The 18,570-nt window shown below is 37.8% G+C and overlaps 1 protein-coding gene across 1 annotated transcript; it reads left to right on the plus strand.

Annotated features, from left to right (window-relative positions):
• The first annotated feature begins 3,875 nt into the window (after nucleotides 1-3,875).
• LOC148954518 (uncharacterized) lies at nucleotides 3,876-18,421 on the plus strand. The gene is made up of 2 exons (XM_089086311.1): nucleotides 3,876-4,011; nucleotides 17,838-18,421. The coding sequence occupies exons 1-2, from the start codon at nucleotides 3,876-3,878 to the stop codon at nucleotides 18,419-18,421; spliced, it is 720 nt and encodes a 239-aa protein (XP_088942437.1).
• Nucleotides 18,422-18,570: the final 149 nt, after the last annotated feature.

Genomic DNA, 18,570 nt, shown 5'->3' on the forward strand with positions numbered 1-18,570 from the left:
AGTCCATATTTCTTATTGACACTTTACACAGCCATGGATTCTGCTCCTCCTATGCTGAAGTCCAGAAATTTAAACGCTGTGCATCAGTCCATGATGAATCTAGCCTTGCAGGAGTTACCTCCACACATGCTGTGCAGCATGTAGCTGATAATGCAGATCACGATGTTTGCACAGTGGACGGAAGAAACACTTTCCATGGGATGGCTCTGCTAGCAACAGTCACGCCTCCTCTCATTAACAGCCGATCGCCCATTCCGAGAGTTGAAGTTTCACTAGATGAAGTAGCCCAAAAAGGAAAAATTCCCATCTACCCTTACCGCTTAAGTGAGACAGTGCTTTCGAAGGTGCAATATGAGAAGATCCCTGGCAAAAATGTCAACGACCCGCATGCCTCATTCGATCAGCTCTGGTTAGCTACCGGGTTCCTGAATGTCCCAAGGCCGAGCTGGAATGGAATCATGCAGTCAGTTTTCTCTAACCAAATACATCATGATACGGGAAACCTTCGCAGCAAGGCAAGCGTCTTGTTTTGCCCATGATTGACCTCCCGTCTAGCAACGAATCCTGCCTTTACTCAACCTTGCGCTTTGTAGCTTCGCAAGGCAGAACCTACGGATTCACACCCGTTCTCACATTTGACCAGCGACTCTGGTGGAAGTCTATGAAGATCCTCAAGTCCGACACGACGAATGAGCCGAGTAGTATTGTTCTCAAGTTAAGCGGTTTTCATTTTATGATGAGTTTCGTCGGATGCATAGGACACCTCATGCAAGGTTCTGGTCTGAAAGAGGTTCTGGAATTGGTATACGCGACTGGTGCAGTGCCGTACATTCTTTCTGGAAAAGCAATTTCTAGAGCTGTTCAAGCTCACATTCTCGTGAGCTCAGCCATATATGCTTATCTCCTCGAAGAAGAGCAAGCGACGTTGACGTCTCTAGACATACCTACTGTCTTTGCTAACGTACTGGATGGATACCTCCCACCCGAAGATCTCAGTCATGATCCCCAGCTCAAGCAACTTGAAAACTTTCTCAAGCAGAGACGCCAAGACCTGCTGACTCAGAGAAATGCGAAGCTCTGGTTTCAGTATCTTGACATGGTTGTGATACTACTTAAGTTCATACGTGCCGAGAGACTAGGCCTGTGGGATTTGCACCTACAATCTCCAGTAGAGATGCTTCCGTTTCTAGCAGCATCTGGACATAACCTCTATGTCAAGTCGGTCTGGATATACCAGCAAGAGATGGCTAAGCTTCAAACTAGTGAAGCATTTGAACAGGGAGGTCACACCATTAGAAGATCAGAGCGACGCTGGGCTAGGCTCTCGGCAGATCTTGTCATCGAGCAGGAGTATATGAGAAGTCTGGAAACATTGGGCGGTCTTACAACTGGAGGTGGGATGACAGAACAGCAGAGAGCCATTTGGGTTCTGTCAAGACCAGCATGCCTGGAGATCAACCTCTTGATGCAAAATTTGACAAAAATTGGTTACTCGACAAGTGAGCAGCACCGCGACATGAGTTCCAGTAGAAAGGAGCGTGACTTCGACTATACCCAGAGGCTCTTCGGATACTTCGGAGAATCTTCTCCGTTCAGAGGTGACAATCAGCTTAGAAACATTGCCAACGCCATAACTGCTTCCCAAGATGTTAATGTTGACGAGGCCAATGTGGCTGGAAAGTTGATTCAAAGTAAGATGACGGGAAAAACCTTGAAGGAGCAAGTCTTCAAGAAAAAAGACCAAGTGACCCTAATGAATGCCAAAAAGGCGGGGTCCTCTGTGGTAGCGCACATAGATCCGGCGCTCCTTTTCCAGTGGTTTATAATAGTAGCCCAACGAACTGACCTCGGAGAAGAATACTTCAAGAACGAACTTTGTACGATTCCTCCTTCTCTTTTCGAAAGCGAAGGCCTTATGAGAAAAGCAAATAAGCCAGAGCTTGCAAAAGCGATCTTTCAGGCGGGATTGAGACTCAGTCACCCTCAAGACCTGCTTCTGCGTGTAATATCGTCTTGGATGGTGGTTCTCTTCTACATCGAGTTCCATGGAAGGTAGGGTCAACCTTCAAGGTCATCTTTGCTTCATATGTCCATTACGTAAAAGCAAGGTACCCTAGTGCGATCGTTGTGTTTGACGGATATGAGGGTGGTCCAGCAATCAAAAATGCTACACATTTACGTCGAGGAAGGATGGTTGGCCGCCAAGTTTTTTTGACCGAAGAGATGACCCTGTGCATGAAGAAAGAAGAGTTTCTTTCATGTAAGACAAACAAAGGACGTTTCCTGAAGCTGCTCTGCAACCATTTGGAAGCCGTTGGTTTCCGAATTTTTCACTCGGAAGGAGACGCCGACGTTCTGATTGTAGAAAAAGCCGTAGAAGCTGCTAGTCTTACAGACACAATCGTGGTTGCTGATGATACTGACATCTTGGTTCTTCTGATCAGTCGATAAGATTCGCGTTCCGGGCGTTTATATTTCTCACCTGAAGCTAAGCTTGGCGGTAATAGTTAAGCTTGGGCTATTATTGAGATGAAGCAGAAGCTAGGAACAGATGTCAGCAATCTGATACCGTTCTGTCATGCCGTGCTGGGTTGTGACACAACCTCTCACTTTTACGGAATAGGAAAGGGCAAAGCCGTTCAGCTGCTACTTTGCAACAAGAGTTTCAGGGACAGCGCTGCTATATTTGGCGACAAGCTCGCATCGCTTGACGATATTGTGGCAGCAGGAGAGCGAGCATTGTTGATACTGTACGGTTGCCCTGATGTTTCGAACCTGGACACTGCCAGAAAGCTAATCTTTCACAGAAAAGTGAGCACTGCCACCACTTTCGTGCATCCACAAGAACTGCCACCGACTCAGGCAGCAGCGAAGTACCACTCGCTACGTGTCTCCTGCCAAGTTCAAATCTGGCTCGGGAACCCAGTAGACCCTTTACGACTGAGATGAAAACTGCAGGATAACGAAGTTTTTGCGCCAATAAAAACAGATCTCCCTGCCGCTCCGTCTCAGCTGCTGAAAATTATCAAATGCTCGTGTCGTATTGACGGCTGTGATAGTGAAAAGTGTACCTGAAAGAAAAACGGACTTGAGTGTACTATAGCCTGCCGTACCTGTAAGGGAAGCTCGTGCAACAATTCGAAGTTTCAAGAAGAAGAAATTAGTGAAGAAGAATAACAGTTAAATGTGACGATGAAAAATCTAGTTCCTACATTTTGATGATGTACAATTTTATATATTTGAAAAATAAGATAAAAGCTTTTCTCTGAACACATTAAGTTATAACCTACCTTGTCTCATGGTGTTTGGCGCTGAGGTGTTTCGTCATTCCTGTTTATTGTTGTTTAGACTTTTTTTTCTAAGCCTTTCGTTTACATAGCCAAATAGACTACAAGAACGACAAACTTATTCCGTAGTAGACCTTGATAAACGCTGGTAAGTTTTTTTCCCCATTTTTTTTTTTTTTTGCTGATAAATATTTTTATTTTGGTCAGGTAACGAAAGGAGTATCAGAAATTAATACAGAGCCAAAAGCTTATCTAAAAATATGTTTAAAAAATTATATTTTACGTTTTTAATTTTTTTTTCCCGGTTTTTGAGAAAATAAAAAAAAAAACATTAAAAAAAAAAACGATTTCGCATCGAGCTAGAGATTTAGATTTTTGATATGTTGTTAAGCTTTTTTTTCCGGTCCGGATGGTGAAGAAACCATTTCTGTATCAATTTTTTCCTGGTCAAAACTTATTTTTCTCCTACTATTATCTAATGGCCTAAAAATTCAGAAATTCTATTAGGTCCCACTGACATGCTGTAAGAGAGGTCTGATGGAGAGATGCAATTTAGGCCCACTCGGTAATTATGACAACAAAGTAGGCATGGCCATTCTCCGATGGTTCAAAGCTGACACCACCAGACCACAGCCACTTTGGATAGAGTATACAAGATGGTTGGACATAAGAAGCAGCATCAGCCTCCCAGCAAGACATCATATGATGAGGTTGGCATCAATTGGTAATTAAATGGGACAGACAGCCCCACTCATAATCCAATGGCTTATGAATCTATTCCTTGTCAAGTCTGGATTTAAAAGATGCAGCTGCGGGTACAATCACTGTTTAAGCTTGAAGGTTATTCCAATCATTGACAATCTGCTGTGTATGTTGTATTAAGCAACATTCAAACCTCTTGTATGTTGCTGGCTTGAATGTTTGGTAGAAAGGGTGTTATTTGGTTGTGCATTATACTTCCAGGCCAGCATCATGTTACCATGGTAGCATCTGAAAACAAGGGTTCGGCAGCTGCAAGCACTCCAGTCTCTTCTTGTAAGGGAGATCATAAGGTCCAGCTATGCACTTTGTGTTAAGCCTTTGACCTCCGTCAAGTAGGCTTGTATGCTTCTTATAAGAAGGGGAGGTGACACACGCACTGAAATCAAAAACAGGACTGATTATAGCCTTAAAAAGACTTTGCAAAAATGGCTGGTTATGATGCATTTGAGGAGATTGAGGCTTAGTTTGCTCTTGACACTGCTTGTTGCCAGTGGCCTTTGAGCTTAAGTTGTCCCTTTATAAGTACTCCCAGATCTCTTTCTTTGGGACTTGTCTTAAGTACTGAGTTTGACAGTGAATTGGGATCAGACATGTTTTACTTGTGACAGAGGTTGTTATTATCAAAGTGAAGGACACTGTACTTTGATATGTTGAACTCAAGTAGCCTAACTTGTGTCCATGTTTGTCTTTTAAGAAAATCACACTGCAAACTTCACTGATTTTCAAGTCGAAACAGCTTGGCATCATCAGCATAGAAAGTAATTTTGTTTTTTATTCCATTCATTGTATCAATGACATATATGAGAAATATAGTAGGACCCATAACAGTGCCTTGGAGGACTCTTCTTTGACAATCAAATTCTCTAGCAAAAACCTTCTCACCATTAGCAGAGAAGAGTCAAACCTGCTGAGTCAAAACTTTCAGAAAGTCCACAGCCCAATGAACTATGTTTGTGAGGGTACCTGCTGCCACGAGTTACAATTTGAGGTGGTCGTGAGGCACCTTGTTGAAGGGCTTAGCAAGGTCCAATTAAATCAAGTTCACAGGGATTCCTTTATCCAGGTGTCATTTTATGATGTTGTATGACTTGATGAGATTAGTCTCAACCAATTTCCTTGGCTGAAAGCCATACTGGCCATGGGACAGAATATTGTTGGTGAGGAGGTAAGTCAGAATGTTAACATTCACAATCCACTCAAAAGTTTCAGCCACTTCTGAAGTAATACTGATGGGTCAGCTTCCAGTCTATGGGTACCTTTCTTGATTAAAGCAACACTTGAAATATATTACACAGTGGTAGTGAAATTTCCTTGCCAAGCTCCTTCAGTAGTTTTGGATGCAAGATATCAGAACCAGTGGACTTGCTGATGTATAGCACTTCAAGTTGTTTTTGGACAACAGGTAAAATATGTTGAATAGGTGGTATTGGCTCAAGGATGTCAAAGGAAGAATACCATCTGGTTTGGTGTTAAAAACCAGTGCAAATTATTTGTTGAAATGTTTAGCAATATCCTTCAAGCTATTTACATCCCTGCCATCATCCATGCAGTGTTTTTACTTATTATCTGCTATGGTCTTAACTGGATATGTATTTCCAGAACTTCTTTGGGCTTTCTTACTGTCATCAGCTAGCTCAGACTCAAATGTGCATAATGTTCTTTAGGTAAATTTATCCGTTTGTTTTGAGCTTTTGCAAATTTTTGACAATATTCCTCTTTCCCTCCTTCATTGTACTTTTTCCAGCATTGCCCTTTCCTATTCCTTGCATATTTGGCAGGTCATGAAAAGTGGTGTTTTGGACTTTGGCACAAGTTTGACTGATGTGTGCTTTTCCTGGAGTGTAAGTAGCTCACCCCTTGTTGGTTGACATCCACTTGAAGTAGAAGTAACCAGATTACACCTTCCAGCTCTTCTCAGATTGCCCCATAATAAACACAAGTTTTCTTCATGTAATCATGTTTATCTTACAAATAACAAGTTTACTTCTATGATCAAATGGTTGCTCTTTACTGCTTAAATGGTTGCTTTAATACATATCCTGGAAAGATGTTATCAAGCTACTAGTTCTACCTTTTCCTTCTTTTTAGGGCTTAGAGGATTGCATGAAGGACAGATCTATGCCTATCTAAATTTTGATAAAAAAAAGTTTTCCCTTAATTTTGTTTTTTCAATCTTTTTGCATCGGCTGTAGTTTTACAGAACATAGTTCCTATTGCTTCACTCAAATTTTAAACCATATGAAGAGTTTTTTCTTAGACTTAAGAAACATATTTAAACCTTATGGCTAAATCAGGACTGAACAAAGTTATAAGGCTCAAAATATTTTTCTTTATGCCTCATTTGAGCATAAGATATAAGTCTCAGTGATTTTAACATTAAGACACAAAACGGGAAAAGGTTACCAAATGGGAGTTCCCTTTAAAGGTGAGGCAGTGGAGAAAGGTACCTTCCTGGGGGGATCATAAAGTCTCTGGATCAATTCCTACAAGTTTATTTACTTTAAGATTACCTCAAATCACACTTCCTAGCAACAGAACGAATCATGTTTCCACCAGCTTCAGTGATGATCGATAGTTAGTCCAGTAGGGTTCCAAGCGGTGGTCCATGGTTTATTAAGCTACTCCCTATCCACTGATGACTTGAACACCTCTATGCTGGTAGATGTCACTCTTTTTTCACTGAGGGAATTCCACAAGCTAACAACTGTATTTTAAAATATTTACTAGTACCCCTTGGGTTGGCTATATTAGGGGTTGAGGGCCGACAGGAGCGACCCCCCCCCCCAAATCTGGCGAGGTTTGTCAGAAATGCCATAAAATCGAAAATTGTATGAGTCACCGAATTTGTTGTAACAACCTACACGGGGGTGAAAATAAAAAAATTGCAAGGTATCACTACACTCCAGTGGGAGGTCCCGTAATTATCCGGTGCTTTGCATCAGAAAATACTGTCTCTGACATTCATTTAGTTCTTGTGTCTGCAAATAAACAAGAAGACATTTCCTAATTCTCGTTTTTTAAATAACTTAGATCCTTTGCAATACAACATTAATTTTATGGGTGTTTATTTCTCTAAAATCGGTATTAATAGGCAAATGTTAGGAATAATACACTGTTTAGTAATAAATTTCTATATTTTCAGGATTTCGCGGCAAAAAATGAAATGTCTGCCTGAAGATCGGTAATGAATGAGAAAGGTGGGTGCGTTTTATCGGCCCACTATAGACCTTTGTCCCTCCCTGGAAATCAGTGAGCTACGCCACTGCTTATCACACTTAGGTTTCTAGAGTCAAATCGACATCGCACCCACATTGGTTTTTTGTTGTATTCCTAGATTCGCGGCGCCAAGTACTTAAAGCACCTGTCGCAGCATTTCCAATATTCTCAGCATCAATTCCTTACATAAATCCCAATTCAACAGCGAAATCTGCTTGTCACACTAAACACTCTAAAACCAGTCATGGCAAGGAGAGATCTCCCTTGTGTTCGCTGAAGGTTTCGCGTGGACGCCTTCCTGAAAGGTTTAAACTGACGCTACGTTGGTTTTGAGAGTTTGGACTTCACGGAAAATAATGATTTGATATTTAGCAATAGGTATGTATGCAAATAAAAGACGTTGTATAGAACAAAACCAAACAACCAACCAAACCAAAAGGCTGTGGATCATGGGGTTCTGTCAAACGTCAAAACAAAAAATTTGGATGTGACCTATTATCTAATTATATTACTTAAATAATTTCATATCTATTCTAAACCATCTCTGTTCAGACTGTGGCGCTTTGTCAAAACAACACTACCTAGACAAAAGAATTGAAAAGGGTCAATAAACTAGAATTATCAATAATTAAGAGAAGAATGTTGAGAACTATGGTCAGGAACTGAACAACCTATCAGCGTGAAGGCATGACATTGCGACGAAGTTCGGCAAACGGATATTGTGTAACTACAATTATAGAAACGCGTTAGGGGAGACCAGCTCTGATTTACAGCAGCCTAAATTCACCAGTTACAGATATTTCTGTTTCTATTGGTACGGAAATTCTTATTTTGGGCAAATCAACGCAACATCTAGTGGTGATACTTTCTCCATGGAAACAGTTGATGAGAAGACGGAGATATTTAGTTTAGCAAAAAAAAAATAAATAAGGACAAATACAGTTTTAATCGTTTGTTTTTAAACCTTTCGAAATGTCCCACTCCACCAAAAGAAAGGCTAAAGTTGTGAAAAGCTTGCAGTCTCCTCTACAATGGTCACAGTGAAGACATACATTGAAACACACAACTTCATTGAGGTTCGCCATAAAAAGAGTTTAGGTTTGCCACGTCTACTCATGGTGAACTCGGGGTGGCAAATCTGGGCTAGGTGTCAATCCATGACGAAGGCTTTTTTCTGCTAGTATAACCAAAGGCAACTTTGCTTAATTTGTCTTTTGTAGAACAATGAAAATACAAGAGGCTGTTTCAGGGCGAGTTTTTAAAGCCTATCTAAGTGGGGCTGGGTTATACTGCAAACTGAGCCAAAGTTAGTGTTAAGAGTACTGCTAGCATAAAGAAGTAGAGATGGACTTTATGATTGGATTCTATTGTTTAGCCTTGGAAATACATTGTAAGAAAGTTACAGCAAGGGGATCTTCTTGAATACCTATGAATGCTAAATTTGAACTGTAGAGCCTGTAATTTTTACATGACATTCTACTTCAGATCCAATAAATGAACAAATTCACAAGCAAGTGGGGTGGTCTCCCCTACCTCCTGACAACTCCAAAAGAAGAAGGAAGCTCAATCTTCTGCCTCCAAATTTCCGCACCTGTAGGAAGTGCAACTTGTTTGTGCCTTACTTTACTAGTTTGATTTACATGGTGACATAGTGTTTATCTTACTGTTTAAAAACCTATGATTATGACTGTAAAATGACAATTACCTGTCTTTATCTGATTAACGCCTCCCTCTTGCACTCTTCATATGTCTATGTCGAAAACCTTTTGTGGAACCATGTCACGCTTTCTCATGTAGCTCCACTGTTGGGGGATTTCAGTACAAGCGTGTTCAGGAGGGATCACTTTGTAATTAAGACTCTGCAACTGCTGCAACATCTTCATTAATGCAACAAGGTGGTTGCAAAACACGATTCCAGCTACACATGTGGAAAAGCAATCTGAAATTCGCCCTTTGCTTCCAACTAGCACTTCAAGAGAATGGGGCTTTTGTTTTTTCTTGTAACTTCTGCAGCAGCATGCCTTTATTAAAGTGCCAGTGCTGCCAAAAATTCCTTCAACTGGTTTCACATATACCGTTTCCAAATCAATATACTGCTCAACTAGGAATGAAAAACTACGATTGAACTGCCTTGCAGCTGAGTTAGACTAATTGTAGTACTCCTTAATACTAACATCTGTTGTCTTAGGAAGCTGTCTTGCATCCTTTGACCAATCTCCCTGGAAGAAACACAAACATCAACTTATTATCAAGTAATCTTACCTCCTTTTTATTACTGTGGTTCAATTTTATTCAGAAAAGGAAGGAACCCAAAAGTGAGATTGAACTTGTCAAAGCTTGGAGGTTTGCCCCTTCTGTCTGTTTTAATAAAACAGATTCATATTTGAAGCTTTGTTCATTTCTATCTTAAGGGTGACCTATAATTATGATACTTCATTCAATGGGTTTAAAAGAGTACTATTCTTTATTCATTTTTCTTGTGTGTTTTATAAAAGACTTTTATTTAATATTTAAATAGACATACATTTTTTTATAAATTACTTATTCATGCTAAAGGTTCATTTGACCTACTTTAGAATCCCTGGTCTCCAAATTACATTTGCCTTTGTTGAAGCTAGCAGGCATAGACCTCCTGTTTGTATAAAAAAAAGTGGATAGACATAAGTAAGTTTTATCGCACTAAGGCCCTAGGGCCAAGGCATTTCAAAACAAAAAAGAAAATTAAATTTTAAATATATGACATTGCATAAGCATAACAGGAACAAAGAAAAACAAATCACAAAATTTTTCTTCTTGGCTCTATTGTCAACCTGAGTAATTGTCCTAGATTTTTAAATTTTGCAAAACATTCATCCCTCATCACATTCACCAGCCATCTCTTATCAAACCTGCATTTCATTTCTCAAATCACTTAATTCTACACATACATCACATGACCCACTCTCTAATCCATACTTCCACTGATCAGCCCAAAGTAAGGACAATATTACTTACATTTCTAAATTACATTTAATTGATATAAAAGAAGGTTTCCATGGCTAATTCAGTACTTCAATATTTTCTAACACCTTCTTCAACAACCTTAAATTGGTAAAATAAGTTAGATTTTCAAAATTTTTAGTGACCACAATATATTTCAATCATTGCCAAGTGCAATAGAAAGGGCAGCTACTGGTAAGGGACCTAAATAAATATTTTATTGTGATTAAAAGAGTTTATTGCCCAAAAAGTTAATAAAGTTGTACAAGGGACCTCTCAATAATTTATGACTTTAAAATATCTACTTTATACACACAAATACACATTTGTTATACATGGAAAGTCAGCATGAGCTGAAAAACTATTTAATACTAATTGTGCTTTGAGACTGTTGGCTGAGTGTCTATATGATTTTGAAAATCAATGAAGATAAAATGTACGCAAACTGAACATGAATACATAAGTAAGGACAGCAGGACTAGCCCATCAAGGTCTAAACTGGCAGTGCTGATCTCCGTTTTGTGACCCATTAGCCAGGAAGAGGAATGGGGGGCTAGGGCCCAGCCATCCTGTGCTTTTGAACACCCTTCCTGTTTACCTTTCCCAGATTTCTCTGTGACCCATTTAGAGCTGGGTTAACTCTGGCTGAGAATACAGAGTAACATCACAGAACCTCATTCCAAACCAAATAAACTGGAAATGCCAGAAATCAAACCTGTGCAACATGGACAAAGGACTCCCAACCAAGAGTACCATCCACTTAGCCAACACCAAAATGGCCAGGGAAAAACAACTATTTGAAAAAAATACTGAAAAAAGCCAAGATGAATTTATTTCCATTTTCACTACTCTTCCATAACGAATATATTGTTTTAAGATGTATTATCTTAGGACAAGGTATCAGCAAAGCTCCTCCAGGGATTGTATTTACTTAACATACAAAAAACATGGTGAATGCTTCACTTTGTGATACTCTAGTCTTGAAATGATAAAAAAAGGAAAATTTACATTTTCAATTTGTTTTCCACCAGCTCATTTGTGACAGCAATATGCCCATTGTTGGCTTAGAATCCATCTAAAATGCTTTAAATAGAAGGGAAAAAGTTTGTGGATAAAAAGTGTTTGAACATATTCTAGTGTTATTTTCACTAATTCTAAAGTTTGGTCCTACATCTCTTCTAATCTTGATTAGCCACTGTTTGCTCCATTCTGGGTCTCTTGGTAATTTGTGGAATGACACCTGAAAAAATGTCTGTTAGCTCACTGAATTTGTAGTGGTTTCACTCTCACGACAACTGAAGAGAGCTTTTGAAAAGAAACTTTAGTTTATGTCTAATGCATGCAGTAAAACTCAGTAATGCAACTCTAGCCTTGCAGTTGAAAAGAGTTTTTCTCATTTCTTAAAACAAAATGGATGTGGGAATGTATCTTCATAACAGCTTTTCATTTATTTTTTATTCATTCAAATAAGCACAATACAGCTTAGGGAGTGAAATATTGCTCTTTTGTGGAACCAATTTTGCTAGTAAAGGAAAGAAAATGCTGTCAGTCTTCAACTCTTCAGTACTAAGTAATTTTTCCATTCCTGCCAGATATTTGAAAACTCTAAACAATAAGGCCAAAGCAACTTGCTAGCAGGTTTTGGAACTCAGTCCACCTGGCTGGACCAAGAGAGAGTTCTAGAAGTGCATTGACCCCAAAACCGTCCAATTGTTGTCACCTTTCTAGCAGAATCTAAGCTTCCATGGTTCAAAACATATACATTCATGGTATATTGGTCTATACAGTCATGATATACTGGTTCACAGTCTTAATTTTTAAGGGTCAAATTAACTTAAAAACTGGAAAGTCAATTCAGTTTCTTTTACCATAAAACATTTTGGCATTGTTGTGAAGACTCCTACTGATCTTTCTGTATCACATCTTTTTAACTTCTTTGCCTTTTTTGGCACCTAAATAAATGTTCAAATGTTTGTAAAAAAAAATTTAAGGGTAAAGGTGCAGTGTAGCTCCCCCTAATAAAAAAAAAGCTTATATGCAAAGGTATATTATTCAGTCAATTGGGTTGTTAAGTTGCACAGATGCTGTCCAGTAGAAGCAGAATGCAAAAGACACACTTCTTCCTGTATGTTGCAGTTCTATTTGTAGGGCCTCTGCACCCTATACTACAGGGGGAGCTACACTGCACCTTTACCATAAATTGTGCTTGTACCAGGTGCTCTTGTTCCAGAACAGATCTATATTCCTGACACTGGACCAGAAGTGAACCACTTTTACACAGCTGAAAATACTAGATCTCCTTTGCCAACTCTGTGAAAATTACCCAATTTTGATCAAGCATAAAGGAAAAATGGAGCAAATAAGATTCATAGTATCTATGAATTAATTCAGTCATGATAGCATATTCTGGTCAGTTTAACCAAGGCAATAGCAAGCAGCAAAAGACCCTCATCTTACCCACAAAGATTTGAATTAAGGTCGCCTTCCAAGAGGGTGGGGTTATGCTACAGCATGGTAGTGAAACCTAGTAAAATAGATTTTCTGCATAAATGAAGTACACAAAACTGTTTTCAGCTTCACAAATTTATTCAATCATTATGATTGGTTTGTTTTTGTTGGTTATTTTATTGCTAGGTTAACCCTATGGTTAGATAGCAAGGATAGACCTAGCCTAGTTTTGAACTTTCTCTCCCCCATTACAATAATTTCCCTGCAATAGTCTTGCACATGGTCAATTCTGAACTAAGTACAATAAAAAAAAGAGTTGTGTTGTACCATTCAGGGCATAAGTCTAGAGGAGGAAAAATGTTAAAAAAAAAACAATTCATAGCCTGCTTCATAACATACAGAATGATTGTAGCTAGCACATTTTGCATTTAACCCTGCTATACTTTGCCCTCAACCCCCTTAATTTGTAAATATCCAGTCCAAATTATATATTTCCATCGCATTAGACCACCCATCACTTGTTTTTCTGGTTCTTGTTTCATTATAGTTTAGCTAGCTTATACAATTTATAGACACATGAAATGAAACAAGAGATAAGCACTGGGATAATAGATAGGAAATATATAATTTTATCTAAATATTTGGGTAAAATTCAAGTTTAGCTACTTTTTGCTATCTTTTGAAAGGGATTAGGGTAGAAAAGTGAATCCATGGCAAAAAATATACTCCAGGAAGGTATTGAAAAGCTTCCATGTTAATGCTGTTCTGATTTATAAGTCTTAAAGATTTGTGAACTGGACTATACCTATTGAAATTTTGGCAAAACAATATTTTACCTTAATTTTCAGTTTGCCTATCAGTTTATTTCTCTGGTTTTAATGCTGAAAATACAATTCCTGTTATTTGAGTAGAATTTTATTCTATAGTCTATAAATTTTCTTTTATTTAATTCAGGATTTCCTGTTTGTCTGGATCTTTGAAACCTCATAAATTGGGATTGAAAAAGCTACCAGCTAGCACTCTCAAACAAACCTTATTTGCAGGATCATTTTGGCACAGCCTAGATCTTTCATTGTTGCAGTGGGGCACACAACATTAGTGACCAACCATGGTATCCCAATCTCTTCTAGTTTGTTAAACTGAAGTCCTCAACTGCTATGCCTTCCAAACTTGCCACAGGTTATTCACATAACTGAAAACTCTGTGAAAAATCCATTCTGTTCCTTTGTATATGTTTATGAGCACCCCTCACAATGGCCACCATGGCGTTGTTCTTGTCTTGTTCAAGGGTGGTGCTTCAAAAACAAATATCCTCTCATAGAGGCAGTTCCAGCAGAAAAAGCTGTCACCATTTGACAGTTATGTGAATAGAACATGAGACATGGAACAAAACGAAGATGAGGACTTGGGGCAATTTAGCTATTTGCTTTATGTTTCCAAAGACTGATCAAATTCCTTGGTTGTATGTTGGATTACAGGGAGGGAACCTAATTGTTGTATTGAAAATCTGGATTCTGTTGAAAACCCTATTTGGTATAGGCTTATTAGCTGCATAACAGATGGCAACACACCTTGGATGGCACCCACATGGCATCTTGCTAAAAAACATGTATACTGTTTCTAATTTTTATCCCCACAGAGCTATGCCATTCTGCTTTCTTCAATACCTGAGATTCAAAGTATTAAATAAAAAATCATACATAACCAAAAGTTGACTAGGGATATCAACCATAGGAAAAAAGGACAAAGTTCCCTGTTTCCAATACAATAGCCCCATTTTTTAGCACTAAGATCTTACATCTTTCTGCAAAGATGATCTTCTAAGATCTTACAGCTCACTGATGTTAGCAAAAAGTGTGAAGACTGCCACTGTTTTGCCATATAGAACAATTATGAGAAAACTTTGATGATCTATTCATCATTAGGCCCATTTTTTAAAGCACTAAGATCTTACATCTTTCTGCAAAGATTATCGTTTTTTATCTCATCTTTGTTCTAAGATCTTACAGCTCACTGATGTTAGCAAAAAGTGTGAAGACCGCCACTGTTTTGCCATATAGAACAATGATGAGAGAACTTTGATGATCTACTCATCATTGTTCTCTGACCACTGATCAGAGCTGAATGATGAAAGACATTTGCACAAAACAACCAAAGATGTAAGATCTTTGTACAAAGATTTCACTTTTAAGTGTTTTCTGACACAAGAGTTTAGATCTTAGCACATTGATGACTGAAAAAACGCCCCTATTGTTCTCAGACCACTGATAAGAGCAGAATGATGAAAGATGTTTGCATAAAAATGACAAAAGATGTAAGATCTTAGCATATTGAGTGAAAAAATGGCCCTATTTTTCTCAGACAGAGCAGAATGATCAAAGACATTTGCACAAAAATGACCAAAGATGTAAGATCTTAGTTCAGATTTCACTTTTAAGCGTTTTCTGACAAAAGATGTAAGATCTTAGCACATTGATGAGGGAAAAAAACGGCCCTAATGCCTAAAATACACACAATAGCTGTTGTTTTGGTCATAAATGTTTTTTCTTCTGGAACCTAAGTATAGTGTGGGAATGCAACACTACAACAAGATTACAAAGTCTGTCTGTCAAACCAAGAAAGAAAAATTAGTTGGCTGTTCAAGTAGGCTAACAAAGAAAATTACTTGGCTATTGTTTGGCTTGAGTAATTATTTCTACCACAGGAAGAGGACTATTACAGTGGATGCTGAATTACCATAGACATACCTAAATCTCCCTTGTAGCTGACCAAAACTGCTAGGAATTAACAATATTTAATAGAAATAGACTGCTGGTATAGTTCTAGCTTGTTTTACTGATCTGGTTTGTTTTTGGTCAAATGGCTATGAAGTTAAAAATTGAAGGAGAAAGTTGGGCAAACTACTTAAAATGTTACCAAATGAGGCATGTACAGTTGGACCGCAAAATATCAATCTGGCTTGACAGAGAGGGAGTTCTAGAAGGGCAATACCCCCAAAACCGAAACATTACAATTACCTTTCTAGCAGAATCTATGTATTCATGATAACTGGTTCACAACATTAGTTTCTAAGGGTAGAAATTTTCCTTAAAAACTGAATTTTGGATAAAATAGAAAGAAACAAATTGAAGAGGTGGATACTTAAAAAACTAAGTGGCTGTAAGAACAATCCATATATTTTTGAAGAGTCCACAAGTGGGAAAACTAGTAGTGGTATTCAATCCAATTCAAAAGAGTAGTTAAAAATTTAATGAGAAAATTGGGCAAACTACTTAAAATGTTACCAAATGAGGCATGTACAATTGGACTGCAAAATATCAACCTGGCTTGACAGAGAGAGAGTTCTAGAAGGGCACTACCCCCAAACCAACAAATTACTATCACCTTTCTAGCAGAATCTATGTATTCATGATAACTGTTTCACAAAATTAGTTTTTAAGAGTAGAAAATTTCCTTAAAAACTGAATTTTGGATAAAATAGAAAGAAACAAATTGAAGAGGTGGATACTTAAAAAACTAAATGGCTGTAAGAACAATCCATATTTTTTTTTAAGTCCACGAGCGGGAAAATTAGTAGTGGTATTCAATCTGATCCTAATGTAGAAATGTTGGTCAATAAATACCAAATCATATTATTGAGTTAGGACTAAAGTGAATACACCATTTGATGCCTTTTTTTATGCTGATTACCAATATAATAATCATTTCTATCGGAAATTAATTTCAGCCCCCCCATATATGCCCATTCAGGGTTAGGGTAGGTCTAGCCTATATGGGGGGGGGGGGCTGAAATTCATTTACCATATAAATGCTTATTATATTCGTAATCAGCATAAAAAAAGGCATCAAATGGTGTATTCATTTTATTTGAAACTCAATAATGATTTGGTATATATTGACCAAAATATATACCATGAATTGGCATATATAGAGGGGGGGGGGGGTGAAATTCATTTCCAATAGAAACAATTATTATATTTGTAATCAGCATAAAAAAAGGCATCGAGTGGTATATTCACTTTATGTGTAAGTCAATAATATGATTTGGTAGATATTAACCCATTAGGGGGGTGGGGGTAAATTTTAAACTTACCTCCCGTTTACATCAGAAAAAAAATTGCCCCCACCCCCCTAATGTAGAAAGATATACCCTGAGTTGGCATATAGGCTTGCTGGCTTGGCAATTCTTTCTGATAGAGATGTGATCTAAGTCTAGGGGGCTTAATGGATGGTGTTTTGTAAGGAGTAAATAATGTCATCTTCATGTAGTACAGCAGTAATGTACTCAGGATTAAAGTCAATATGGTAAAGGTTCAGTATAGTTCCCCTAATAAAAACAGCTTATTTCTTACTGTATATTATTCAGTCAATTGGAAAATAAATTATAGAATGTTGGGATAATGTCTCCAAAGTGTTTACTGAATCTTTTGCAAATTGTTTACTTATTTGGGATTTATTTCCAACTACTTCTTAGCAGTAATACAGCTAATGGATAGTTTTTGGTAATAAAAAACTTCCTTTGTTTTCACAAAACTTTCTGAGGGGTTTGTTTCACAAATTTCTGAAGGGTAGCTTTTGCTTTGATTCTTCAAATGGTAAAGAAGAGCAATACTAAAGTTTAGCAAAAAGGTTCAGACATGGAGTTGCCATTAGAATAGGAACGCTTCGCAACAAGTTGCCAAACGCACTAAAAACCTAAAAATCTTTTTGTTCTTTTTATTAGGAAGAATTATTTATTGGAAAAAAAAGCTTTATGTAGCTCAGTTTGTAGTAAAATGATGTTTGCATCACTTTTAGCCCAGTTAGGTTGCTAACACTAGAATCCTATGTATATGAGACATACAATTTGCAATATTCTCTCCAGCTTTTAATTTGTTTCAAGCATTTTATATGCTAGCAGTTTAGTATTCACTTTCATCACAATGGGGATCATTGATGCTGACATTATCACATACCTATGAATTGGAGATACAGTTGGGATGACATAGATCTGATAGTACAAAATGGTCACAAATTGCAAAATTATTATAATACAGTTCTAGAGATTGTTGAGACTTTGTGATGACTTTAGATGCCGAGAAACTTTAGTTAGTACTAGATAAGATGTGATGATTACTAAGTGTACTAATCCTGCTTCTTTTATAGTTGCTGACTGCAAGTCCAAGTGGAAGAATTTAAAGGACACTTTCAACAGGGAATTTAAAAATGAAAAGTTGGTCAAAAGTGGATCTGCTGCCAAGAAAAAGAAAACTTGGGCATGGTATGAACAAATGTCCTTTCTGGCTCCATTTTCCTCTCACAAAGACACTGAGACTAACTTTTTCTACCCAGCTTCAGGATCTACCAGTCCAGAACCAGAACAGCACACTGAGCATGTAGTGGTGAGTGGAGAGAACTATGATGCTCTTTTTTATACATCAGTCAATCAAACTGTTATTACTGATATTGCAAATGATGTAACAGTTGAGAGTACAAGAAGTGATGATGGGGAAAAACCAACAAAGAAAAGGAAAAGGGCCACCAGTGCAACAAATGAAATAGAAAGTGGTATCATAGCGAGGTTTGATAAGCTTGTGGATATAGCTCAAGAGGATGATGATGATGAAGATATGCTTTTCCTTAGAAGCCTTCACAAGTCCATGCTACGCATGGACAAGAGAAATAAAGGACTTTTAAAGATTAAAATACAGGAGCTTGTGTTTAAAGCTGAGTTTGAACAGCTTGATTAGTTCTTGTTCAGTGGTTTAGTTCCTGTCTAGTTTAATAAAACTCTTTTTTTATCCAGACTAAATCAGATTTATTTGAAAATACACCTGTTTTCTTAAAACTGAGCTGAACGAAAAAAAAAATTAGTTTTGAGTAGCCAAATTTTGTCCTG

This window comes from Artemia sp. Qi Xiang Cuo, chromosome 3, assembly GCF_049724085.1.
Source record: "Artemia sp. Qi Xiang Cuo chromosome 3, ASM4972408v1, whole genome shotgun sequence".
In the NCBI taxonomy this organism is placed as follows: Eukaryota; Metazoa; Arthropoda; class Branchiopoda; order Anostraca; family Artemiidae; genus Artemia; species Artemia sp. Qi Xiang Cuo.